At 39.0% G+C, this 27,881-nt stretch overlaps 1 protein-coding gene across 1 annotated transcript; it reads left to right on the top strand.

Moving 5' to 3' along the window:
* Nucleotides 1-132: 132 nt before the first annotated feature.
* lars1b (leucyl-tRNA synthetase 1b) lies at nt 133-26,122 on the top strand. The gene is made up of 32 exons (XM_072445715.1): nt 133-278; nt 731-852; nt 979-1,066; nt 1,359-1,439; nt 1,569-1,706; nt 1,784-1,945; nt 2,902-3,014; nt 3,120-3,183; nt 3,259-3,347; nt 3,429-3,654; nt 4,169-4,256; nt 4,341-4,417; nt 4,766-4,819; nt 4,892-5,032; nt 5,867-5,944; nt 6,040-6,125; nt 6,230-6,295; nt 6,378-6,460; nt 7,459-7,597; nt 8,953-9,165; nt 9,502-9,559; nt 9,785-9,848; nt 12,903-13,086; nt 13,999-14,089; nt 15,548-15,688; nt 18,151-18,291; nt 19,602-19,712; nt 20,350-20,460; nt 21,954-22,058; nt 23,461-23,556; nt 24,121-24,253; nt 24,898-26,122. Exons 1-32 carry the CDS (start codon nt 273-275, stop codon nt 25,101-25,103), a joined length of 3,555 nt encoding a protein of 1,184 aa, XP_072301816.1. The 5' UTR covers nt 133-272; the 3' UTR covers nt 25,104-26,122.
* The last annotated feature ends 1,759 nt before the right edge of the window (nt 26,123-27,881 follow it).

Raw genomic sequence — 27,881 nt, 5'->3', positions numbered from 1 at the left:
AGCTATAACCAGGCAAACTGTAATTTATTACTAAAATATAGATTGCATTTTTATATATATGGATATAATAGATTGAAACAAATCGATAGCTAATGGTATATCTTCCTAAATAAATGATTGTATGTGAAGACTTCATTTCCCATAAGCCATTGGGGGTTTCGGAACGCAGATGTCATCAGCCGAACACCGGCGGCGTGGATTTCCCTGGTCAATCTGGAGGCTGTTGCGGCTTTCTGCTTAAGTTCACCTAATATTTAAGGTCTGCGGTCAAAATGACGGTATGTCCATTTTGAAGTGTCACCAACTTATAGTTTCTTGTTCGTCACAGATGCGCTAAACACGGGTTTATTTTACAATCACAACTTCCTGCTAAGCTAATCATGCTAGCTGACCAGCCTCTGCCAGCAATTCTAAAACTGAAGCAAACTCCTTCAGTAATAAATATATCATATGCATTTGATTTTGTCTTATATTATGCCTTTTTATTCAGTCCGGCCTTTTGATTACAGTTGCTCTAGGGACTAATTTAACTGTTAACTGTATATTGTTGTATGTGTATTGCTCACTTTAGTTTTGTGTTCTTATTTTATTCTGTGTTTTTGTGAAGCAATTTTGACGTCTGTCTGTGAAAGGTGCTATTCAAATAAAATTGACTTATTTTTCTTACTGTATGCTTAATGTGTAAGGCCTACATTTTATTCACATGGTGCTGTTTCTTCATGCTGTTTAGGAGAGGAAAGGAACAGCAAAGTTGGACTTTTTGAGAAAGATAGAGCTTGAAATCCAAGAGAAGTGGGAAAAGGATAAAGTGTTTGAACACGATGCACCCTCAACTATTGGAGCAAGCACAAAGTAAGTTACTTTAGATTTTGAGTGACAAATATTTTTATTTTATTGTAAGAAGACCACCATACCACAATACCACAATACCATAACTTGAGTCCAGTGCAAATTCATCCTATGTTTTGTTTTTTGCAGCAAGAACAAGTACTTTGTTACCTTCCCTTACCCTTACATGAATGGCAGATTGCATCTTGGTCACACTTTCAGCTTGTCAAAATGCGAGGTAATATCACGCAAGTTATGTATAATTTAGTAACAATGTAAATGTATCACTTATTGCCCCTACAGATCAACTGAAGACTCATTATAAAGATGAAATATGGTTACTTCTATATTTTTGTAATAATACAACAATTAGCGGGGGGGGGGTAAATGGGCTCTTATTCCCTTAAACTATGTGGGCAAAAATTAGACTATGCAGGGCAACTGTAGTCCCCTCTATTAATGGGAAGCACCACAAGGAACTCACAACCCCGAAATATTTTCCACTTATTGATCATTATTAATTTTCTCAGTTTGGTGTAGGATACCAGATGCTGAAGGGCAAGAACAGCCTTTTCCCATTTGGACTGCACTGCACAGGAATGCCAATCAAAGTGAGTGGAGCTTTACTGTATTACTTTAGGCATACTCATGTTTTGTAATATGTTGATTATTATTGATAAAGAAAATAATCATTTATATTTTAGAGTCACAAACGATAATAAAAACTTGTGATCTCTCAGGCCTGTTCAGACAAACTAAAACGGGAGATGGAGTTGTATGGAAATCCTCCGCAATTTCCTGATGAAGATGAAGAAGAGAAAGAAAAGCCCACGATCAATGATGAAATTATTATCAAAGACAAAGCGAAAGGAAAAAAGGTTTGTAAAAAACAATCTGAATATTTATAACTTTGCATCATAATATAATTTTACAATTTCATTTTTTATTACTAAAGAGTAAAGCTGCAGCCAAAGCAGGTACCGCCACGTACCAGTGGGACATCATGAGGTCTTTGGGCTTAAATGATCAGGACATTTCCAAGTTCGCCAACGCTGAGCACTGGCTGGAGTACTTCCCTCCTCTGGCTGTCAATGACCTCAAAAGCATGGGAGTCAAGGTAGGTCTTTATTACAAGTAATTGTGTTGTCCTCTCAAAGGGGTTGGGCTTAGACTTGGGAAAACACAACGGTAACTTTGCGTTCATTAAAAAATATTGGTGGCAGTTCAATCATGTTTTGCTAATTCAAAAGCTCATATTTTGGTGGGACAGCACAATGGTGGCATCGCTGTGGCTTTTGGTCAACTAATTTGCTTATAGAGGGACTCAAGGGACCAGAGTTGGGCAATGTGAAAATACTTGAGCTGCTTGAAAAGATAGTTGTTGCCTCAAGTAGCACAAGTACATGTTTGACTAACGCCCTGTGAGTTTAGACGCAGCAACAGAAACGCACCGCTGTCTCCTCGCTAGATCGCTTAACTCGGCACGAGCCAGCAGAGCTGCAAAGGAGGTAGAGAGAGGAGGTTACAGGTTGTGCCGTAGCGTAATCCTGCCTCTTCACGCTGTTTCAGTCCATCTCAAAGCTGTTCAAGCCCCTGAGCTATACCATAATTGTCACCAATATCTGAACCGTTAAAAGAGCTTAAACTATTAGCCTATTATTTGTGGCCACTATATTTTATTTTCAATGTGGCTGTAGGCAGCTGTATATTGGGTACAAGAAACACATTTTCCTTTTCCATAGTTTTATATTGCAGGTTTATACTATATTTATTTCTATGACCTAAAATTCCAGTTGAAAACTTACTGATAATTTTTAAAATAACATATACCCGATACATTTACAAAAGATGGTAAACCTATAGGTAGATTTTTGGGCTTTGCTTGATCTAAATGTAGGTCGCGAGCCGAAAAAGATTTGGGATCACCACTGGTGTAGATGTTTTGAAAGTAATTTAATTTACTTACTTTAGAAATATTACTTGTCTGGCCTCTGTCTAGAGTTTGTAGTTTTTAGGCATTCAGCCCACATTTTCATGCTAAATTGGTGCCAAATGTCACGCTGTTCTTCTCAGGTCGACTGGAGACGCTCATTCATCACCACCGATGTCAACCCTTTCTATGACTCCTTTGTCCGTTGGCACTTTGTCACACTGAAGGAGAGGAAAAAGATTAAATTTGGGAAAAGGTGAGCTGTTACTGACAAAAAAACAATTATTTTACCATAATAACTAGACTACCTAATTCTACCTGTGATTTCATCCATGAACTTGACAATGTTTATTTTCTCCAGATATACCATCTATTCCCCCAAGGATGGACAGCCATGTATGGACCATGACAGGCAAACTGGAGAAGTATGTTCTATGGGGAGCTGTTTTATTGTTATGAAAATACTACATTTAATATGTTTCTATTGTATATCTAAATAGGGAGTTGGACCTCAGGAGTACACCCTCATCAAAATGAAAATTGTTGAGCCATACACTGCCAAATTTAAGTCAAAGGTTTTTTACAGCAGGTACAAAACTATATTATTCATTTAGATATATACTATATTCATATCATCATGTGAAGTACCGACACGATTTCTCTTTTATAGTGGCATGAAGGGCAAAAACATCTTCCTGGTGGCCGCCACTCTGAGACCGGAGACTATGTTTGGCCAGACAAACTGCTGGGTGAGGCCGGACATGAAGTATGTGGCTTTTGAGACTGTGAACGGCGACGTCTTCATCTGCACGCGCAGGTCTGCACGGAACATGTCCTTCCAGGGCTTCACCAAAGAGAACGGAGTGGTGCCCGTCGTCATAGAGATCCTAGGACAGGTCGGTATACACGCAGACAGTTTGTGTATAATACAAAAGCTCCTCTTTATATTCCACCTTGTTAGAAGTAATTCGATTTGTAGTCATGATTTTAGTGCTCGACCAGTCAGTGATCACTTTTTAAAAACACAAAGTTTAAAATACAGTTACTGAAGCTTTCTAGATAGAGAATAATTATTTGAACTTTTTTTTTTTTTTTGCATTTTGACTTTATAATAGACTCTAAAACACATGCAAAAAGACTATTGTCCAAGTAACAATTATGATTATCAAAGCAGGACTACGGCTTTCTTTAATAGTCTTCTAGTTACAGTTAGTTGATTAATTATTGCATCCCTGTAGATGAGCAAACCTTTTATTTGAAGAAATTCTGATGATGCAACATCCAAGTACAAACGGATTAGCATAGGAGTATTAAAGACAAACAAGCGGCACAAATAAAAATACATAACAATTTAGCTATTCTTTACCTGACTTACTTAATGCTCATTCCTTCTCATGTATTTCTTGTCAGGATATTTTGGGATGTGCCTTGAGCGCTCCTCTGACGTCCTATAAAATCATCTATGCCCTGCCTATGCTCACCATCAAGGAGGACAAAGGTGAAATGAAATGACTAAAGAACATGGACAACTAAAACTAAAGTATGAGTATGATCTTATTGTTTAATGCTCATTTCTAAATAGGCACTGGAGTGGTAACAAGCGTCCCCTCTGATGCTCCTGATGACATTGCTGCTCTGAGAGATATCAAGAAAAAAGAGGTATGTGTTCTTTCTTATGCTTGCTGTATTACACTTTATTTAATTTATTTATTTAACAGGAAAAATGACAAACAACACAGTTAAGATGCTTGTACTGGATTACAGCTATGGTCTGTGGAAAGGGGGTGAAGTGCATAATTTACAGTGCAACAATACACATGCAGTCTCAGTTTTTGTTCAGTTTGACACACACACAACACATCACGCATCACACACAGCACGCACACAGCACGCACACAGCACGCACACAGCACACACAGCAGCATATAGTCACTTAGGGTTAAAATGACAGTATTAAGTACAATTCCAATGAGGTTTAACACTGAGCTATCATCTTATTGTGTGAAGGCTCTAAGAGAGAAGTATGGCATTGAAGAAAAGATGGTGTTGCCCTTTGAGCCGGTATGTGCATTTTTATTTTTTATTTTTGTAATATATCTTCGCACTTTAACTATGTGCAGTACTTCTTTATAGGTTCCAATAATTGAAATTCCAGGATACGGAAACTTGTCGGCTCCTCTAGTCTGTGATGAACTCAAGATTCAAAGCCAGAATGACAAGGAGAAATTGGCGGAAGCAAAAGAAAAGGTCTACCTGAAAGGATTTTATGAAGGGGTGAGCTAATTTACAACTTTACCCACCTTTTTTATGTAACTAACAGGTATGTAACTATGAAAGTGCATTTGCCACCTGCTTTTCTCCATGGCGATGTTATTGCTTTGCCTGGCATGTTCCAAATATCCTGTATCTGTCTGGCGTTTGTAACATTTGAAGTGTTTTATTACTATGGAAAGATTCTTACTGTGAGCAAGGTTGCCTCTCCAAAGATCTGACCTGTAACATGGCCTGGTGGCATGATGCGTTTAATTGTCTTGTAGAATATTCCTATCAAAACAAGACTATCTCCATGGAGACGAGCATGGGGCAGACCCTCCACCAAAAAAAGTTACATTGTGCACCTTTTAAAACATGTAGTCAGTTGAAAAAGTGCTTAATTAATTGCAAATGTGTTGTATTTTTGCTGACTAAAATGTAAGCTCTTTGACTACAGGTGCATATATTTTGTCAAGTGAAACTATGAAAGAATGAATAAAACTGTACTGATATTTTTGGCGAATAATAAAACCAAACGTAAATGAATCGATGAAATGGATGAGTGGAGACTAGACCCAAGTTCTGCTTTTCAGTCCCAGAGCCCCAAATCAGACACGCTCCGGAGCCACTGACGGGTCTGTGCACATTTCCCATGAAGCAATGCGACACAATTTATCAAAATGAAAGCTCTATTTTCTGGTTGACTAAAACTATAGTGGAATTTAGTCTAGAATAAAATATGTCTTTGTCAATGAAAACAAGAAATATATAATTTAAAGAAATCTTAACACCGGTGGATTTATAAAAAGATACATTTTTATTATGATTATTTGTTTTTGTTCCGTTTTATTTCAGATCATGTTGGTCGAGGGATTTAAGGGTCAGAAGGTGCAGGACGTCAAAAAGCCTATTCAGAGGATGATGGTTGAGAAGGTAAAGCTTTATAGTCTCTAAATGCAAAGGTGACATGCTTCTGATTCAGTTGTTGTATGTGTTTACCATCAAAACAATGCATTTGCTTCTCACAGGGTGAAGCCGTGATCTACATGGAGCCAGAGAAACAGGTCATGTCTCGTTCAGCTGACGAGTGTGTGGTGGCTCTTTGTGATCAGTGGCAAGTCCAGTTTTGTTTGTCATCTAATCACTTTTTTATAGATTAAATGTTTGTTTTATGTGGAATTGCCAGATCATAGAGGCTCTAAATGTATATTATTTCAGGTATTTGGATTATGGTGATGCAGAATGGAAGGCCAAAGCCAATGAAGCCCTTGAATCATTGGAAACGTAAGATTTTAAAATGTTATGTTTTAATTCTGTCATTTAGTTTAGTCTTTTGCTGCTGCCTTTTTTAAAACAATTATTACAGATTTTGTGACGAGACTAGAAGAAACTTTGAAGCGACCCTGGCCTGGCTACAAGAACACGCCTGCTCCAGGACCTATGGACTTGGTAAGAGTTTTAAGATTTGGGCTGTTTGTAAAAAAAAAGTACCGGGAAACTAAATATATGGGCTTATGTTTTGTTGCTTTGTTTTCTTATTGTTTCTGCTTGAAATTATTGTGAAGATGAACATGTATATCCAGAGCAGAGTTCCATAATGTATATCATTGGCTCATACACTGATTATCATTACAGATGTGTTCTTTTTTGAGAATTAGACTTGCATGTTACACTTTCGGTCTGTAGAGGGAGATGGAGGATTGCAAGTTGATGTTATTGCCACAGTGGGAGTCAGTAAGTGTTTGAATTGCAAAAGATTTGAACCAGAGGCCATCTGGCATGCGGCACAAATGCATACAAGAGTGATGTTGACTCGCTCTGTCAACAGCACATGGATATTCACTACAAAACCCTCAGGAATCATCCTTTTTCTGGAATAAGCCTCAACATGTCATTTCTATACTGCAAATTACCTACAGCTAGGAACACATGACACTGAAATGTATGTTAAACAACCTTGTTTGTGGCCATGCTTTTCTCCATGGAGATGAATGTACAGTCATTACAGGCAAAAATAACATATTGTAGACAAGTTTGTATTTGACCCTCTACCAGAAAGGTTGCACAGTAGAATGCACATTGTTCTGCTTTCTGAGCTTGTAATCCTTCTGGCTCATATTGTGAAATGAAAACCAACGGAAAAGAGTCAAGGCTTTGAAAGTAAGAGCCAAAAAAGCTGAAAAGCACAGCCTCCATCAAAGACATTTTAGTCAACAGCTCAGAAAGAAGATGAAGGCATTTAGTTCCTTGTTGTTGTTGTTGTTGTTGATATAAAAAAATAAAAAATGGTAATCCACTAATTTCCCATAGTTTTCCTTTTTGTATTTTTTTTTTTTTTTTTTTACTCTTGTTTTTTTACTTGTAGTTTCAGCTGAAATGTAGTCAATATTATATTTTTTCAAGTCTGTGTAGATAAATAATGTTGTTTTTCTGCTTGCTTGTTACAGGAACGCGCCTGCCTTGGGACGAACAGTGGCTGATCGAGTCTCTATCAGACTCTACCATCTACATGGCCTACTACACTGTGGCTCACCTGCTGCAGGGGGGAGTCCTCAACGGACAGGGGCCTTCACCCCTGGGCATAAAGTATTGACTCGCAACACACTGTTCAACACAACACTCACATTGAAATCAATACATCTTGTGCTGTGTGACATTTTAACAAGGTGAAATAGTCACACAAAGTCCACTGACTGTCAAATGATGAACCTTCATATCATCATCATTTATATTTATTTACCATGGCCTATTCAAAATGTTTGTGCTTGAGAAATATCTAAAATCAATCAATCTTAAGTGCTAATCAAAAAAACTGTGAATTTCTCTTCTGCTTAAAGTTGATGTATCGTCATTGTAAACAGTGGAAATGACTACTCGCTTATGTCAAGCTAAATTATGATTATATTCAACAGATTTTCTAAACGCATTACACTTTTTATAGAGTGGCCCTTATTGTATACTAAGACAGGAAGATGGAGTTTTCATGAATTATAGATACAGTCGTCAACGTGTTATGGTCTGATGTTCACTCGATAGGAAACACAACTTTTTCACTCCTTTTTAATAAGTTTTGTTAATGGAGCTTTTTCCCGGCAGCTAGCATTGACTTTCCTATCCATCTATCCATCCATCTATCTATTTATCCATCTATCCAGGCTTTTAGATAGGATTTGAAAACATCCCGTCCAAATAACCGCCTACGGCGCAAGCGCAGAATATGGAATGCCAAAATTATGATCACACTTCTTCACTTAGGAGCGGCGTATCGCGCCGTATTTTCCGACGCTTTTACTAAATAAAGCGGCGCTTTTAAGGCCGTGCGCCGTCTGACGTTACAACATGCGCCGTAAACGAGACCACGGGTACTGTGCGAGCGCCCTGAGCGCCGTGCCATCCCTGCACTTGAAAATGCCTGTCCACATTTTAAAATACCCTGTTCAAAATACGGGAAGACGGCCCTCTATCTAAAAGCCTGCATCTATCATCTATTAGTTGTTTGACCAGTGTGTGATGGAGCTGCTGTTCTACATTAAAATGTATGGATTGTTTCCCCCACAGAGGCGTCTGTATTTATACAACATACATGTAACAACTCTTTAACAACTGGAAAGAGATGTTCCTTATGTGATTTATGACTTTTTCTATTTGACCACAGCAAAATATCATCACAAAGCGGTATTGCAGTCCTTCGTGCCAATTTCCTTTTTATTTTAAATACACAATTACACTGAATTTCAGCATTGTACTATAATTAGGAGTGGGCAATGTAAAAAGTTAGAAAATAGAAACGATTTTCTTTCCTTGAGAGTCCACACTTCACTGTGATTGGCTAATGAACTTGTCACTCCCTCAGAGCCTGACTGAAGTTATGATATTGGTATATACACATTAATTGAATTGAATATTGTTTTATAATTATTATTTTTGTGTTTTTTAACTAGACCTGAGCAGATGACCAGAGATGTTTGGGACTTCATCTTTTTCAAAGCGTCTCCATTCCCCAAAACGTCCATCCCCAAAGAGAACCTGCAGAAGCTGAGGAGGGAGTTCGAGTACTGGTATCCTGTGGACGTTCGAGTGTCCGGCAAAGACCTGGTCCCAAACCACCTGTCCTATTACCTTTACAACCACGTGGCAATGTGGCCCAATGACAGGTCAGACAAACAATACTTGCGGTTTTTGGTATGGATTATTCTGTTTGTTTCCAGTTCCTTTAGATGTAATAAATCCAATATTAAATCTCAGATTTGTCATAATATTATATCTTCAAACTTGATTTTAATGCTTAAAGATAAAAGGCTTGATACTCTACTGATTACAAAATAATGGTAGTAACGTGTAAACTTTTCTTCAAACCTGGTCTTGACATCTTGAAATGTCATTTGTCATAATGTGTTGCTTTATAATTGCACAATATTTTGCCTGTGGAATTAGGTATGATAATACTTAGATTGACATTTATAGATAAAATCTTGCCTTTTTTTCATCAGTGGAAAGTGGCCTCAGGCCGTGCGTGCCAATGGACATCTGCTGCTCAATTCGGAAAAGGTTATTTCAATTTTAATTGCATTTTAAATGTATACAATGTTTTATATTTTTTAACAGAAGTTAAATGAGTTGCTCCCATAGTGACTCTACATGCTGCTGATTTGTACTAATTTGCTCTCGTAGTATCTGAACAAAATAGCTGCATGTGACAGTTGTTTGGTAATGAACTCGTGTGGGCGGGTACTCTACTATTTAGCTGCTAACATCTGCTTCTCTATTCTACAGATGTCCAAATCTACTGGAAACTTCCTCACTCTCACCCAAGCTATTGACAAGTTCTCAGCAGACGGTACACTGCGTCTTCAATTTTTCCTGGTCCTGTTTTGTCTGTGCTCTTTGGTGACTGGAGGCAAACATTTCCCCCATTTTTTTTTTATTTGATCTGAATCTAAAACATGGCATTGACACCTAATGATAGTTTCTAAAGTACAAGGTCAATGTGACATTACAAAGCATATTTTATTTTTTAAAAATCTACTTAAATTATGCTTAAAATTAGGGCACAATATATGACAAAAGTATTGCTATGGCAATACAGGCTAATGCATATTATTGCATATTGCAATAAATACTGTAAACCCCCTGTCATATATTCTTCTATCAATCTAAAATATATACCCTAATCTTAGACACTCTTTTTTTATTCACAGTGCATCATTGTCCTCACCTCATATGAAACGTCCATTTTACATGTTGAGGTGATTTTCAAGTAGGACATCAAGCTTCACATGCGTTATCTTGTGAGCATAAGTTTAGGTCTTACATGATGCTTATTGGCAAACACACCCAGACCAAAGCTTTCAAATAAGTTATTTGTATAAGATGACAAATCTGAGAAATTATACAAATCTATTTAAGCCTATCTTGTCATAAAATCGAACAGAAAAAACCCTCCAAAAGCTTAAATGCTAATTCCGGCCTATAGGAGCCTGAGGTGACAGGCGGCATCTGCACTTGCATAAAACTTACTCGATTGCTGTCTCGCAGTTGAAAGGTGAATCTCTAAAAGTCAAAATTGCATCCCAAATCATAATTAATACAAACATGGTTTGAAAAGCTCCTGAACAACTCATTCAGAATATATTCTACGACATAATAATCCTGTTATAGACCTGGTTTAGATATGGTGGTAAAGTCTTAATCAGGGCCAAACTAGGATTACAAATGAACAAAGAAGTTCTATAAAAAGAGGCTAAAAATGTGAATATATTTGGTTTTAAGTTGAACAAAGACAGAACTGCAGAGGATCCAAAGCCATAGCCCACCTACCACAGTTTGAAACCCGCTCTCTTACATTACTGTTTGTTTATGCTGCTGCTTTTGTGCCGGTCTAGAGATAGAGCTGAAGTGTCTGAAAGGTCAAAGGGCGACTGTACCAGGGGGAGTTTTGTAACTCATCCACATTGGCTCACTGGACCTGGGCTTAGACACATTTATTAGCAGCAGGTTAAGGTCACAGCGCCAGCCGTTTTACACGACGTGAACAGAAATGCCAGGAGGGAATTGAATGCAACAGTGCGTCATATCTAAAAGTCAGAGGTTATTTTCTATACACAGCAAAATGGCTTCACAGTCACAAATAAAAGCATCTACTCTGGGGAAATCTTAGAATATGCAGCAAATCATAAGACCAATTATTCTTCTATATTGCATTTTACATATTCTAGCTTGTGATACATCTAAACTATTATGATTAAATATAGTGTATGAAGTAAATCAAGTCCAACTGAAAAAAACGATGATAAAATGGTATATATCACCTTTAAGAAAGCAATAAATGATCAATTATACAACGTGTTCAATAGGCCGGTGCTTCTGACAAATCGCATCCTCTTTCTTCTTTAAATATTAATCCGGGCACTCTTCTGTTTTAGAGCCATTTATATCCTTCCAATCCCTCTTTTATTCATGACCAAATTTGCCGACTTTAAACCATACAACTTCCCTTTCCATTTTCTTGCTTTAAATGCTTTAATTATAATAATATTGAAGGTGCACTATAACTTTTCTGGAAGGTCCGCCAGCATTGAGATGTTAATGTTTTGCCCCGAAAGTTCTACGCAGTATGAACCTAAACTTCTATATTTTGCATTTATTAACCTGCAGGAGTGATATTGCTTATTAAGACCTTGAAAAGCATCCTGTATACTGTAATTAGGACTAAGTTAAACGTTTGTATGATGTCAGGTCGCGACACCATGTGAATCTGTGCGGCGTTCCAACAAATGCGCACGGCAGTGAACCGGAGTTTGTGCCACTGGCGGTCGGCAACTAAACCGCACAAAATACGTGCCAAACCCGCCTTGCAGTCAATGTGAAGCGATAACATATCCATAGAGACGAGCAGCGGACGTGCCTCCCACCAGAAAAGTGCATATTTAAGAATTTAAAGCGCCAAAAGTACAGCCCATTAACAATAAGGTAAATACAGCAGCTTTAATAGTCAAAAAAACGGCTTTAACATGGCAAAAATTATATCCTTTCTTTCAAAACGTCTTGTACTGCGTCCTATTTGGAGCTTAGAGTTGTGTTCGTACTTTCTTTTCCCCTTGATGACGACTAATATTTATCATCTATGCTACACCATTTGTTTTGCTGGCAGTAACTTGTCGACTCGGCTGCAATCTTTGCCGTATTGTATTTGTTTTGTTCTTTTGGTTTGTTACGTTCAGAGGAAAACGGCTGAATTATAGATAAACCTTTCCCTTGAAGCGCTCCTGATGTAAGCAGCCGAGCCTGACGGCAGAAAGATTTCATGACATATCTGCCAGGCGAAGGAATGCATTGGATTTGGGAGTTCAAAAGCAGTTTCTGTGCTTCATTAGAGACTACAATAGTGACCAAACATCAAGTTGTTTGTTTCTATTTTCCTCCTGGTTGTCTAATATCTTGAGTTTGGGCTCTGTAGTACCAGCCGCCTCAGAATAAACATGGTATTCTTGAATGGAAATGGAATATTACTGGAAAAGGTGTCTATTTGAGTGATTTAAGTGATTGTTAATGTCAAATTTTGGTGTCAAACCAAATTAACTAACCAAATAGTTACTGACAAGACGATGCTAAAACATTAAAGTTGCACTGACCTCTACAAATGTGTTCTTTTGTTATTTTAGCAGATCATATTTCAGTTTTCTCTCAACCCTCAATGCTCCTGAACCAGTTTCTGTATGCGAACGCTGAACAGATTCCCGCCAAGATAAATCGCCAATCCAATCGCAACGTTTGTCCGAAATATTGCATTTTGCACGATTTTGAAATGCCCATCAAATGCACCCTTTCTTTTCCGGGGCAATAAAGTCTACAAATGCTCTCCTCTGACCGTTGATCTTTCCTTTCCCTCCAGGTATGCGTCTGGCCCTCGCAGACGCCGGCGACACGGTGGAGGACGCCAACTTTGTGGAGACGATGGCGGACGCTGGGATCCTGCGCCTGTACACGTGGGTGGAGTGGGTCAAAGAGATGATCGCCAACCAGAACAGCCTGAGGACCGGGCCCGCACACACCTTCAACGACAGGGTGTTCGCCAGGTATGTGCGTGAGCGGAGGGAAAGCTACATGTCGACCTCAGAGGGATTTGATTGCGAGGAGATGCCGGGAAAGTTTGCCTGTAAAAAATGCATAGACATCACTTTTTTATACATTTTTAATCATTTCTTGTGGGAAACTATATAAGAAGTTCTCAGACATGAAGCGAAGATGTGGGGATGATATGAAGGGACACTTAAAATTACATGTTTGAGTTCCAAATGACAACTTTGTAATCCTATACAATATCTTTTTCATTAAGAATAGATCAACTTTACAATTATTATCGGTAAAAGCTATGATCAAATCGAGTGGAGCTTTTACTGATGTTTATCTCATATCTGGGGACGCATTTAGGTGATGTTTAAGACATGTGAACTACAAATTCTACATTTTATATTTCCATGTGGGCTTATACTAGTTCTGATACTGATTCGTGAAAGTTACACTGATTTATGGGTATCAATATTATTCAAAATGTATCTAGTTTCCATACTGGTTTTAGTATGCAGTTATGTACTGTCTGTGTATTGATTTATTTTATGACCTCACAATAACACTAATGGAGACTGACCATGCTTTCTTGCTCATTGTAAATGTATGTACAGTGCCATGACTACAAATACAAATACTGTAGCTCCTATCACTGACGACCTGATGCTGGAATAAGCACAATAAGATTTACTCGTGACGATTGCTTATCAAATGTGTTCATAGTTTTGCGAATACCGAGCATGGGCAGAAGGAGGCTTATGTTTAGAACATAGTGTAAGCTTTCCCCCATCCCTGTTCCACTTCAGCAGTTTTACAAAAGTAAACACCCTCCTCGACTGGAAAGGCTCGAGTTTGTCATAAATGGTGTGGGAAGCGGCCTATTTCACACTGATTGCATGGATTTTGTCTCCTCTCTCCAGTGAAATGAATGCAGGGATCTTAAGAACGGAGCAGCACTTTGAGCGGATGATGTACAAGGAGGGGCTCAAGAGTGGCTTCTTTGAATTTCAGGTAAATGGAGCCGCCCCATCACGTCTCATTTCTGCCCTTTGTAAACCTAAATACCCCATTCACCACAAGTGTTTGGGAAAATGAGGCAACGCTATTTTGCCAACTGTTTTTGTGCAAAGAATTGGTCTGTTCCCTGCCGATTTAAACCACCATCAGAAACTAGTATTTTGGACTATTTTGTTACCCGTGTAGGATCACTGCTCGTCCCATATTTAATAAACTATTGCATATTTTCATAATTCAAATTCTTACAAGTAGCGATTCAATTTTACATTTTAGAACATGCAGAAACTCTTCCACATAATAATTAAAGTGGGTCTAAATACTGTTCTCACTAAACACTACTAAACTGTCTACATGTTGTTTTAATAGCATTGTCTACTTGTTTCTTGTCATTATTCCTGCAATTTTAGTGCAAACTAGAAAGATTTGCAGCTTATCATTCAAAAACAGTGCTGCCTTCCATGGCCACTTTAATTTAGTTTATTTTTTTAAGGATTTTTTGGCTGGTAGGCATTAATTGGACATGACGGTGTACTATAGTATGAAATGGGGATGAGACTGGGAAAGGACATTGCGGCAAACTGTCGAGTCTGATTCGAACTCATGGAGCGCACCGGTGTTATCCACTCGAAGCTGGAGTGTCTGTGCCGCTCGGTGCTCAAGCGACACTGGGCTGCCTTGATTTAAAACTGGGTGTTTCTGATTACACCAGCTGCAGGGGCGGAGTTTGAAGTTGGGTAAACCAATCCCTGCCTAGTATCTCACGTTACAAAACATATCCTGATACAGCGTCCACGATACAAATCCCGAAGTCCTGATACATGGATGTCCTTTAAAACCAATGTTAAAAAAATGCTAAATGTATGTTTTTATTAAGTTGACTAAAAAGCATTGGAATATCCTGTTCGCAAGGACCTTAATGTCAGAATACAGCTGTCCTATGATTAAGTCACATTTTCACCTCCTCAAATTCAGCCTTGATGCAGCAGTCTGTAGGTTAAGAAGTGTAAAACTTTGAAGTTTATAATGACTATATTTTTAAAAAATCACAATACGCATCTATGTATTGAGGTGCGTATTGTTCGTCACAATAATATCTCGATATCGATGTACTGAGTAAAGCCCTACCAATCACACTGTTCCTTATACCTCCAGACCCCGCCCCCTACTCTGCCATTTTAATCCTCCCGGCAGTGCTTCATTTACCAGCTCTATTTTAAATGTGGTTGTGTGTGTAGTTTAGTCCCGCTTTATTTCAAATGTTAAAAGTTTAACCACCCATATGAATTTATAGGGATGTCAAATATTTTTTTAAAGTAAATAAAGATGCATTATTTTCTGCAAAAGATCAAAAATGGTTTCAAATTTGGTGCTAGTCCTTATCCAGCACGCTTTAATCTGAATGTTCAACTGCTGTTGTCTGTTGTTGTTGTCTGTTGTTGTTGTTGTTTCCAGGCCGCCAAAGACAAGTACCGTGAGCTGGCCATCGAGGGCATGCACAGGGACCTGGTGTTCCAGTTTATCAAGAGGCAAACCCTGCTTTTAGCGCCCATCTGCCCTCACCTTTGTGAATACACATGGGGTCTGCTGGGAGAGGTAACTACCACCTTGCATCTGGCCTTTTTGAGTACTATTTTCCATCATCTTCCCCGGGCTTTCTTCTTTGTCTCTCGCCTGCTGCCCCTGTGGACTCACTCCAAACAAAATAACAGACTTTCAAACTTGCCGTATTCATTTACATCTGTGAAAGCACCTGGGACCAGCCACGGAAAATATGCTGCTGCACTTTAGATATGCCTTTGGTTGTGATGTTTCCACTGCTCATTTACCTGTGTGAAATGGCTTAGCACGCGCGCACTCCCCATGTGGCGTCCACCAGGAGACGGTCTTCAGCTGCACAAAGTTATTTTTATTTTTTCAATGTTCTAGTGAAAGCAAAGGAAGCGCCAGTGCACGTTCCCAGCAGCACATCCAGCCAAGAATATCTTTAATACTTGAGCTTATGAATATGAAAAAGGCCCCACACGGCTTGAAATGGGCCTTTCAACTGTTGCTTAGCAACAACAAAGGGCCCATAACTAACGTTTTTTGCTATTTTCTTTTATCATGTGTGGAGCATGTCTGACGCCGGAGTGCATCTTGAACACGCTGCAGTTTGTATTCTTGAACGAGCCTCGTTATTATGGTTTGCTCTGACCTCTGCAATTTAGTCTCTGATCCACAAAGACTAAATGCTGTTGTTTTGGGGCAGATGCAGCTGGAAGAGCACACGGTTTGGTCCAAAGGAATACTGCTGCTGTGTCCTTGGGCAAGACGCTGTACGATACTCATGTGTCCGTCCTTGCGCTCTGTTATTTTAGAGGCTAGAAAGAGCCTGTCAACCTTCCACAGACAGAATGTAGCTGCAGTAAGTCTGCGGTTTACTGCTTTCAACAAATGTGGGTTTTTATCATTCGTTCCCTTTTGTTATTTTTTGCAAATTGACCTAAACTACTTTAGTCTTTAGGGCTGGGCGATACGGCAAATATATGGCCTTTGATCCTGAACAGATTTTGTACCAAAAAAGAAAGCCAAAACGATCAACATTGCCAATTTGAAAGGCAAAGAAACTCAGACATGAGTCAGGACGAGCGCAGACCTGAAGTCAAATAAATAATCTGAATAAACAAATTGCACCAAATACAATAATAATAATTGTAATTGCATATCTAATAGCCTATAATGATATTGTACACATGCTCCTTTTATGAGACAGGTTTTTCAATTATTACATTTTCAGAGCCAATATTTATTAAACCAAATGAACAAACTCCTGACTTAATTGCCTTTTAATGTTGATTCATTTAGCAAATTAACAGATTTTTTGGGCCAAAACAATCATCGTGACAAAACTGTATGGTCCCATCTGTGGAGCACAGGTGTAGGCTTTGATGTAAAGTGCTTTGAGTGGAGCTCCGTATATCCTGTTTTTCCTGATGTTTACTGCCTTAAATACGTGAAAAAGAACAGTTTTTGCTTTTTTACATAATGCATTTCTAACCTCCTAATTCTTCACTGCAATGATTTTCACAACTTTCAGAGACCACCAAGTCTGTAGAGTTATGCTAAGGACCTCTAAGAGTAGAAAACAAATATGGCTGTAACAGGATTCTCATATGGACCCACGGATTAATGAAAACTACATAGAAAAATTAATGAGCTGCTCATTGGATTTTCTGCAGCTGTTCTGTTTTATTTTATTTTTAAGAATTTTAGGGTGCCAGAAGGTCACGTTTGCTTCAGTCCCACACACAAACTAAACCCACTAAGCCACATCACCCATGTGCATTGATGATTTGCTTTAGCAAACCTGCCGTGATCCAAAGGGAGCAGCCAAAATTCATTAGTTTCTTCTTTTCATTGACTTGAGCGTAATAGAAGTGTCAGTCCTGCATAAACAAATGAGGAGAATTAAGGAAGAGATCAATGTGTTTACAGATGTATCTTTCTGTGCATCTCTCCAGGGCCATAGGTCTTCACTAATTAAAATGTCAAAAAGTCTAGCATATTATTTAGACGGTGAAAGTTAATGGTTTGCGATATATTTCTTCATCATTTACTAATGGTTATTTCATTCTTTATGTAATTATATTTCTATGTACTCTGTACTTCATAGGGTTGAGGGATTAAGAAGATGCTAAAGTTGGTTTACACCAGTTCACTTAATGACACACAATATGGAACTTTCTGGAGGGGAAAGTTTCTTGCATCATTCCATGAAAATATAATGTTAAAACCATACAACCACCAACCATACAATACAAACAAGGGGGAGAAAGAAAAACATGAATGCAAACCCAACACAAGGACAGGGTTTTATCCTTTTTTTTATTTATTATTTTTGAAGCAGTAAAACTATCCAAAATAGCTAAAAGAGCATTCACTTTTCATTCCTCTTGAGCTGTTGTATTAAATGTTATGTGTCACATACTTCCCACATCACATTCACATTCTGTTTACTTTAATACTGTGCTACATTGGAAAATTGCATACATTCTAAAGTATGCTTCTGCTTTCAGACCTCCTCCCTGATGAAGGCGTCCTGGCCCGTGGCCGGTCCCGTAGACGAGGTCCTGATCCGCTCCTCTCAGTACCTGATGGAGACGGCGCACGACCTCCGCCTGCGCCTCAAGGCCTACATGCAGCCGCCCAAAAGCAAGGCGAGACGCATCACTCCTCCCCGCACACTCCGCCGCCTCCCCATAACTCAAGTCAACTTTGTGATCCCAGATTGATTTTTCTCTTTCGCACTATATCTTTCTGTGTTTATGAACCGCGGTAAATAAATCTTAAGGTAGCGGAGTGTGGCTTCAGTCCCCCAGGTGCTGTTTAATACCGAGCACAATGAGGCGTAAAATTATGAAACTTTAGCGAAAGAAAGTTATCGGATAATGCTGTGCCCGAGAGCAGAGATTTGAGGGTTTTATTTCATCAAAGGCGGGCATTAAATTTACTTACAATAATGAACACATCGTCGGATACAAATCTATCTTAAAACAAGGGCTTTACATAAAAGTGGGGGGAATAAAACGCACACTGAGCACTAACACCAGGAGGGAAACCGAACAGCTGAAAACGAATGAGTCTTTATTGCAACTTGGTTTTAATCGACAAAAAGGCAGTCAGTTGGGATGTATAGGTTGAAAATACATTTTAATTTAGTTAATTTAAAGTCGTTTTCAACCACATTCTGTCCCAGCTGTTCTCAAACTTTGCCCACCAAGTTTCACCTGGAAACATACTACCACCTGGAGAGTGTTATTGACGGGCAGATATCTCCAGCTCTCAGCCCGTTCCCTTCGATCGGCTGGGATAAAAAGGGGATAAAACTGGTGAAAGATGAAGACGGCCCCCAAACAAAGTTCTTTTGTACACACAGGAGTATTTGAGAAACGACCCAATGTACAGAACTGTTGCAAATATGAAATTGATCCAATTAGTGCACAGTTTACCTTTTTTACTGTGTGTTAAAAGTGAAAAATCTGTTTATCCTTACTTTTAGCTTGGTGTGTAGCAAGCTTTCAAAAACGAAATTGTCTCTGCAAATACATTTTTTTTTTTGATCCAAAAGAATTGATGAAAAACTACCATATTTTCCGGAGTATAAGTCGCATCAGCCAAAAAATGCATAATACAGAAGAAAAAAACATAAGTGGCACTGGAGTATGAAATGCGGTTGCAAGTGTGAAAATAACAAATAATATCGCATATAAGTTGCTCCGGAGTATAAGAAGTATAAGTCGCACCCCGGCCAAAACTATGAAAAAAGGTGCGACTTATTGTGTGGAAAATATGGTAATTGTAACTACATCAAAACAGAACCTCTTTGGCCGAGAAAATAAACGATATACAGAAACGGTTATGTCTACAAATCTGTCAGTCGAACTTCAACCATTTGTGTGTAATATTTTAAGATAAATATTCACAATGCGTCTATAGTTTTCTGACTGTTTTCTTCCTCTCTGAACAGAAAGGTGACTCCAAACCTCCCTCGAAGCCCTCCCACTGCACCATCTACGTGGCCCAAACTTACCCCACGTGGCAGCACAGCGCCCTGTCCCTCCTCGGCAAACACTACAAGGTAAAGAGCGTCTCCGGGTGATGGCGGTAAGTTACCACGGCGACTACACAAACGCGAGAAAACGTCGGTTGAGTTTTTAGACATTTTCTGTAGTCAATACGAGAGCATAGACACGTGTAGGTGTTGATTTTTCACGTAAAGTCGAGCTAACTGAATAATACTTGTGTTGCTAACGCTAGCTTGACGTTTGTGTCTAACTTGCGTAACGGCGCTTCAAACGGTGCAGTGCCTCCTGTTAGCCTGATGTAGCCTTGTCCAGATATCACACCGGAATGAAATGTACTACTAAACAATCCGTTTAGGCACAGGAGCTTGCGATTCAACGTACCATTACTTCATCTTGTTTAAAGGCAACATGTGCTACTGCTGGCTTCAAAACGCCAATACAATCACTCATAATTGAAGCTGGGATGCCATTGGCTGTCTCCATTGGCCCTTATGGATTACTTGTGTTAACCGAACCTATGACTGAACTCTGAATTTGTAGAATACATTTTGATTTGTTTGCTTCGTATCTTAGGACATCCGATAAATCCTTCATACACTTCCTTGTTAGCATTCATCCCTAATAATTATGAAAGAAGCATGCTCGGTTTGGCGCATGTTTAATAGTTTACTCTTTTAACTTCTGTCCCAGAGCAACAGTGGAGTCCTTCCCGACAACAAGGTCATCGCGAGTGAACTGGGAGCCCTGCCAGAGCTCAAGAAGTACATGAAACGAGTGATGCCCTTTGTGGCCATGATCAAGGTACGGCCTCAACACGACGACACGGCTCCTCTGAAACTCATGGTGAAAGCTTTGCTCAAATGTAAAATACTGTACTAAACCGCTTTGGCATTGTATTTAAACGTCCGAACACAGAATTTAAGAAGGCAGACTTAAAATAGAGGTGGGGAAAATATAGCTGTAGTAGTTTTTGGTGGACGAGAATCAACCTGGAGAGCCAGAAATGAGGTTAATTTCTATACAATATCTTAAGCTTGAAGTATGAACTGAAATATTTTGATGTATTATTATTGTAGAATTGCACAAGAAGTAAAGTATAATATGAAATGTGAATTGTAACAAGCAATTGCATAGATATAATCGTATATCTCTGCAATTTAGTGTTGAATTATAACATGCATGGCTCACAATGTTGCATTTTGTTCATTTTAAACCACGATATTGGTCAAAAACAGCTTGGTAATAGAAAACCAGTTGATTTTACACGTAACAAGCAGCTCATTTATGCGTTTTTATTGTTGAAAAAGGGCTACTCGATATTTTGAACCCAGACTTTGTTTGTTTTTTCCTCAACTGCAGGAAAAATAATACAGGATTACTCAAACATGCATGATTCAATCCAAACAAAACCTACTATGAAATGTCACGCTTAGAAAACACAGTTGTAACACGACACTATAAAACTCACATTTTCCATAACGCGGCCCCTTTTTAAAACACAAAGTAGCTACCATTTTGCAACGATTTACTGAATTGTGCCGATTTTTTTTCAACCGTACTTTGCTGCAATTATCACGACAAGAGCCCAGTTATTAGTTGGGTAATTCAACTTTCTACAACCCACTCAAATGCGTTACAATTCACCGCATCGACGGTCGGAGCCGCGATTGTTTGCTCTCCTTCTCTCTTCCAATTGATTCTGTCTTTTAACTACACTCTTGTGATTGCCGCGCGCATCTGCTTTTTCATTCTCTCGGCAGAAAAAGGCCCATTTGAAAACCCCCCCGTGTATATTGAAAATACTTGAATTGTTTTTTATCGATTTAGAAAAGTGGGATTTGCAAGCTGCGACTTTTCTTTTGTTCTGTCGGTTCTCACTGGGAATATTAACACGTTATACTTTGTTAGAGCCACATCGCAACTTATTGTACCAAAACTGCTTTGTCTGGCAGGGTTTAATGATTGAAGAGAGCATCAAGAGGATTTCGACAGGAGTTATTAAATCATAAACTTTTTTTCTGCACACAGCATTTTTGAAGATATTCAACTCGTGCTTCCAGTGTTTCCGTCTCCGGCTGTGTCCATAAATAGTGTCAATAAATAGTCGTGATTTCTTTGTTTTCTTTGTCAAATTGTTGTTTTCTCACACTATGCCCTCTGTTTCATGGTTTGTTTTGGTGTCTGAAAGCCTCATTCATATTCTCAAACCAATTGTGTCAGCATCACAGTGTCAAACTGTTGAGTAAAGAGCTAATTATGTGTTGTTTGTTTTGTATTTGTTTTTTGTGTGCTAGGAAAACCTGGAGAAAAGTGGCCCAAGGGTTTTGGATTTGGAGCTGGAGTTTGATGAGAAAGCCGTCATCATGGAGAACCTGGTTTACCTCACAAATTCACTCGAGGTAAAAGAAGTCAAATGTTGGCGCTTGAAAACATCATAATCGTAGCACATGGATAACAAATCGTGCAGTTTGATATTCAGTAATACAGTTTGTTTCGTCTCATGTAAAAGTCAAATGTGGCTTTGTGGGTGTGTGAAGGTGTTTTATGAGTGGTGTGCAGACTGGAGCGTTAGGGGCTTTGCCTGAGTTGACAGCTGAGTTCAGAGGTGTCACACTGGGTTTAACAAGCAGAGGAGCGCTTAAAATACACATACTTTGACTTCAGAAATCCAGACACTTTAACTGAGCTCAAATATTGAGGAGGACATTGGTGGCGGCCACATAATGCCTGGTGCTAGAACAAATGTACAATGAATATTAGCAAAGTACCATTTGGGGGGGAAAAGGAAAAATAAAACGACTCATTGTGACAAAAGTTTGGTTTTATTTTTTCCTTTTTGACAAAATCTTCAAAAAGTTTCAAAACAAATATATCTGAAATTAAGTCTTCCATTTACTCCCAAAGTAACAAGTGATCCACAGAAAATCAATGATCGAATATATATATATATATATAGTTATAATTTGGCAATTTACGTTTTAATTGGGTAAACAACAAATAGAAGGTTTTGAACTCAAGTACTCCAGAGAAAAATACTTCACATGATGTAACCTTTATCCAATACTGTATACTGTACATGTTTATATGTACTATCGCCTCCTCTCCCGTTGCGTGTGTGTTTACCATGGTTACAGCACTGCCAGGTCTGCACACGTGGAGCGATCTCCAATGCAATCCTCTCACCACTAATGCCATATTAACTTTTGATATTTATTCAAATACATACTGTATTTTCCGAACTATAAGTTGCACCGGAGTATAAGTCACACCAGCCAAAAAATGCATAATGGAGAAGAGAAAAAACATATTTGAGTCGCACTTGAGTATGAAATGCGGTTGCAAGTGTGAAAATAACAAATAATATCACATATAAGTCGCTCCGGAGTAGAAGTATACAAGTATAAATAAGTATAAGTCGCAACCCGGCCAAAACTATGAAAAAAGGTGCGATTTATAGTCCGGAAAATACGGTACATCCTTTTGTATTCTACAGGAAACGGAAAGTCCAAAGAATTCTTCATTTTAATCAAAAGGACAATCTTTAATTTAGTTGTGTGTTTCTGTACTTTGTTGTTGATGAACTCGCTGTGTAGTAACAGTATTAGACATAACACAATAATCCGTTGTGTACCATGAAGGACAAAACCCTCCGTGGCACAAAGATCCTATCTCCGTCTGGAAACGTGTGACGGATTAGCTGTGAGCTAATGTTGAGCCGCTTGTTCACACTTGTAAACACGCACATCTGCCGCCTGTAACTCATTATTTTGTGTTTTTCTTTTTAATATCATTTTTCGGCAGTTGGAGCAGATCGATTTGCTGTTTGCATCCGAAGCCGATGACAAGATAAAAGAGGACTGTTGCCCCGGGAAACCGTTCTGCGTCTTCAGATCTGAGGTAGCTACGGGCTGTTTGATTAGCTTATTAATGTATGATACTTCAGATAATGACATATGCAAGCTATATTTTAATTTTGCAAAACCGTGAAATAGTGTATCGATTTTCAGATATTTATGATGACAAAACTTTTTATGACAAGTAAATAATTAAGCCAATCAAGTCCTAGAATCATCTTAGCGTTGATCTTTCCTTGATCTTTCCCCTTTTTTATCTGTTTGGTTTAAGCCTCGTTCAGGATCCTGGTTGTTCATGTCACGATTTAACATTTTTAGTGTTTAGTGTTAATGCCATGACCAAACAACAGTCAAATCCATAATCCTCTCTCTTCCAGATTTCCCAGTACTTGAGTACATGACAGACAGTTTGATTGATTAAGAAACTAAAGTAAAATGTGTCATAAAAAGCCAAAAACATAGATTTATTTTTGCTTCTAAAGTCACAGTTTGTATGTTTTAGTTCTTACGATAATGTTTTGAACTTTCTAATGGTCATAATTTATCTTCACAGCCTTCTCACAGAGGTCAGTATGTAGACGTAACTGATCTCGATGTGTCTTTCTAGCCCGGCGTGTCCGTGTCCCTCGTAAACCCGCAGCCGTCCAGCGGTCTGTTCTCTCAGAAGGTGGAAATCCGTCAGGGCGACAGCCGCGACAGCATCGTGCGCCGCCTCGCCAAAGTCAACCGCCTCATCAAAGGTGGGAACAAGGCGTCAAACATTACGGTCATTCTACAGCTAAAGACAATACAGTCTATATTAACCTTAAGAGCCATTCAACATGTTAGTTATCAAGCCAACAGGAGGTATTACCAACATAAGATGTGTAAAAAACAAAACACTGTACTAGTTTGTATTAGATGTTCTAGAACAAAAGGAAATCAGTTTTTCAAAATATTGATATGTAATATTAGATTAGATTCTGTCCTGTTTGATGAGCTGATAAAACTAATGAAAACAAGTTCAGATATGGGGAAGTGTCTTAATACTGAGGGAGAGGCTCAATAATGAATACCAGTGTCAATCAATCAATGACAATAAATAAAATCAGCTTTTTAATTCAAATTTTAACACACTATGATTGTAGTTTTTCTAATAGCAGCATGTAGTCTTATATACATTTTGATTAAAAAGATCAGAACTATTCAGCAGTGGTCCGACTCAACCATTTAAACCGTATTTACTTTATGTTGGTCTATAATAATCGTATACTATCATTCATCCTGCATCTTTTTCTATACTTTCCCTTTCCCGCAAACATCGCTGCTAGATTACCTCTCTTCTCAACCTTCCCCCCCCTGTCATCATTTAAACCGACCTCTGTTTGTCCTGCTCCAAACACAGACCTGTCCCGTGTGAAGCTGATGAGGTACGAGGACCCCCTGCTGGGCCCCCGCAGAGTGCCCGTCCTGGGACAAGAGGAGCAGGGCAAACTCCCCATCAGTGAAAAGTCTGTGTTCAACATCAACCTGGAGCAGAAGAAGATCACTCTGGCTGACAACGGGCTGACGGCGGACATCGGGGACACTCTGGTTTACCTGGTTCAATAAATGTGTTACGGTCGATGGCGGATTCAGCTGGGAAGTTGTGTGAAAGCTGAAAGAAGTAAAGGATCACGTGGACTGTAAATTTAACCGTTTTCAGTATAAGCTCAGTATAAAGTATTACGTGATATCATGACGTACTAAACTGTCAATAAAGGTCAATATTATGGTAGAATGCAACTTTTAATTGTAAAAATGGCAATGTTTTGATCTGGTTTATGGTTAAAGTGCATTATGTAACCACCTGCTTTGCTTAGAATGTTCCATAGTGTGGCTTTTTTCAGGGTTTAAAAAAAGAAATCTAGCACAGAAACATTAACCATTTAGTCGTCTGTTAAAATGATCGTAGTTCTAATACAAAGGGCTTTACAGTGCATTAAACACAATCCCACAATCACCCACACAACCAAACAACCCGCCCACTCACGCACTAAAACACATGAGGCCGAGTACAGATGAACCTGTTGAAGAAATGCCATCATAAGAGCTACTTAATGCCATTCTGTGGAACATTCCAGACAAATCATTAACACAGTCATGAGCTTTATGAGCCCAATCTCAAAACAAATAATTAGCTTCAACTATTGTGGGTTTTCTGTTTGGTAATTCAAAGTGCTTCACACAACAGGAAAACAATGCATTAAAATCACCAAGAAATTACACAAATCATAAAACCGTTTAAGACATGAAAGGATGGATAATTACATACATTACAACATAGATCATGTGTTAAGACTTTTATGCTTACACGGTTGAAGCACAATTTTCCTGCTGAGTTCTCCCACAATTATGTGGTATTGGGACCTGAACTGTTTGGAAAGCATTGAAGAGATAAGCATTTTAAGTTTCAACCCTTTTTTATCTCCAAAATGCAATAATATGTTTTTGCCACCATTATCTTCACTTTTTACTTGTCAGTTTGAACGTCAGTCCGTGGCCCACTGTCCTGTACAAAGAAGGGTGAAGTAAGGCAATACCTTTGTAACTTTTAAATAAAGTTTCCTGAATTGGGAATAAAAGCTGTAGTTGTTTGTTCTTTATATCTGACACCCTGCAGTTTTTAATATAGATGCTAATCGTGTTTTTCCGTTCAAGGTTAGAGGCGCTGTTCTCTTAACTGTCAATTTCTCGTAGAACTAAAGCAAGCAAATATTTGACTTTTTCAGAGAATGTTTGAAAAGACACACGTTAAAACTGTTTCATTTCCCCGCCGAGTTTACAAGACCTGTTGAGAAAAAGGCTTTTTTATACTCCTGTGCAGAGGTGATGCTTTAAAATTTATATATATATATATACATTTAACCCAACCCACCACACACTCGCCCAGTTTAAATCACTAGACGCCAAAAATAAAACGAGGAATAAACTCATTACACTACAAAAAAAACGAAGCTCATGGAGGACTAGAAGCACCAAATGTTCAATATTACTCATTGGCTAACTAACCAACTACAATACATTTACAAATGGACTCACCCAATCTGATATTATATGGCTAGAACTGGGACAATCATTACGGTAAGAACTAGATATAGCTGTGTCCCATTTCTCACCAAATCAATAAAACGACACAGATGCTTTAATGCTGTAAACTCTTGACAGCCTGGAGGAAATTTCACCAAATCACATATTCCGCACTTGCCCCATCTAACTTTACTAACCTGGGGAGACTCAGACAGACACAGAGAGGACTGTTTAGCATGCTTTATTGCGGAAGTTATTTGGCGCTCAGACCCCGGCGGTAGACATTGCGATTACGGGCGCTCCGTAATCTGATCGTGATTAGATGTCTCCCCCCGGGGCCTGAAGACTGGTGGTGGTAGATATGGTGAGAGGGTAGAGAGGATGATTAGGATGAGAGGGATGCAGAGGAATGCAAAGGAGGAGGAGGAGAGGTGGTGGGTCGCAGTACGGTCTGAAGCGGCCGAGCCAACTGCATCAGGGTTTAAATGAGACCGGCTGTGCGCTGATTGGGACAGAGGAGGTCACTTGGGTGTGTTGATTGAGGATGGGGAGCAGGTGCGAGGGCCGATGTCCCGGGAGTCCCCTGTCCTTAGACCCTCCTTCTCGGCCAGGAAAAACTACAAAAAACCTCCTTGGGAAAAGTAGAAACCTGGAGGAGTTCCGCGTGAAGGAGGGACCCGACTCTCACGGACGGACAGGCGGACGCCCGGCTTGGGTGCGTTGGTTGAGCTGGAGGGGCAGGCGGCCCTGGCGTAGCAGTGGACGTAGGGAGTAAGGTCTTCCAGGCTGAATTTACGCAGGCTTCATTTTGGAAAAACGCTGACTTCATGAGCAATTTAAAAAAACACTCAATTTCCTCACATGGGCTGAAAAGGGTATCACTCACATTAGACATATTCTTTAAAACAACATCTCCACACTTGGTCCAGGAGTTTGACATCAAGAGAAATCTATTTTTAAAATACCTAAAAATCAAATCATCAAAAATAAACATCAGACTCACAAATGAAGAACTCCCACCTGCTATTTCAGACTTGATTAATAGCTCTTCTCCTAAGAAACTTCTCTCTAAAATATACAAAGTAATTCCAAAGCCATCTCAGACCTTATGCTTACCAACAATAAAATGGAAAAATTACCTTTCAATTACTCCTGGTGCAAACTTCTGGACCCAAAGCGGTAAAAATATTCATCTCACAAATCACAAATTCCAACCTGCAATTAATACAATACAAAACACTTCACAGAACACCTTATAAGGGTAACAGATTAGCTAAAATGGGTTTCACATCACATATTCTCACAAATTGCTCTCAAAAA

This window comes from Eucyclogobius newberryi, unplaced genomic scaffold (assembly GCF_026437365.1).
Source record: "Eucyclogobius newberryi isolate DKJ021-1_F unplaced genomic scaffold, fEucNew1.0.hap1 SCAF_15, whole genome shotgun sequence".
Classification (NCBI taxonomy): Eukaryota; Metazoa; Chordata; class Actinopteri; order Gobiiformes; family Gobiidae; genus Eucyclogobius; species Eucyclogobius newberryi.
The sequence above is the reverse complement of the archived record's forward strand: the minus strand, read 5'-3'. Positions and strand labels throughout refer to the sequence as shown.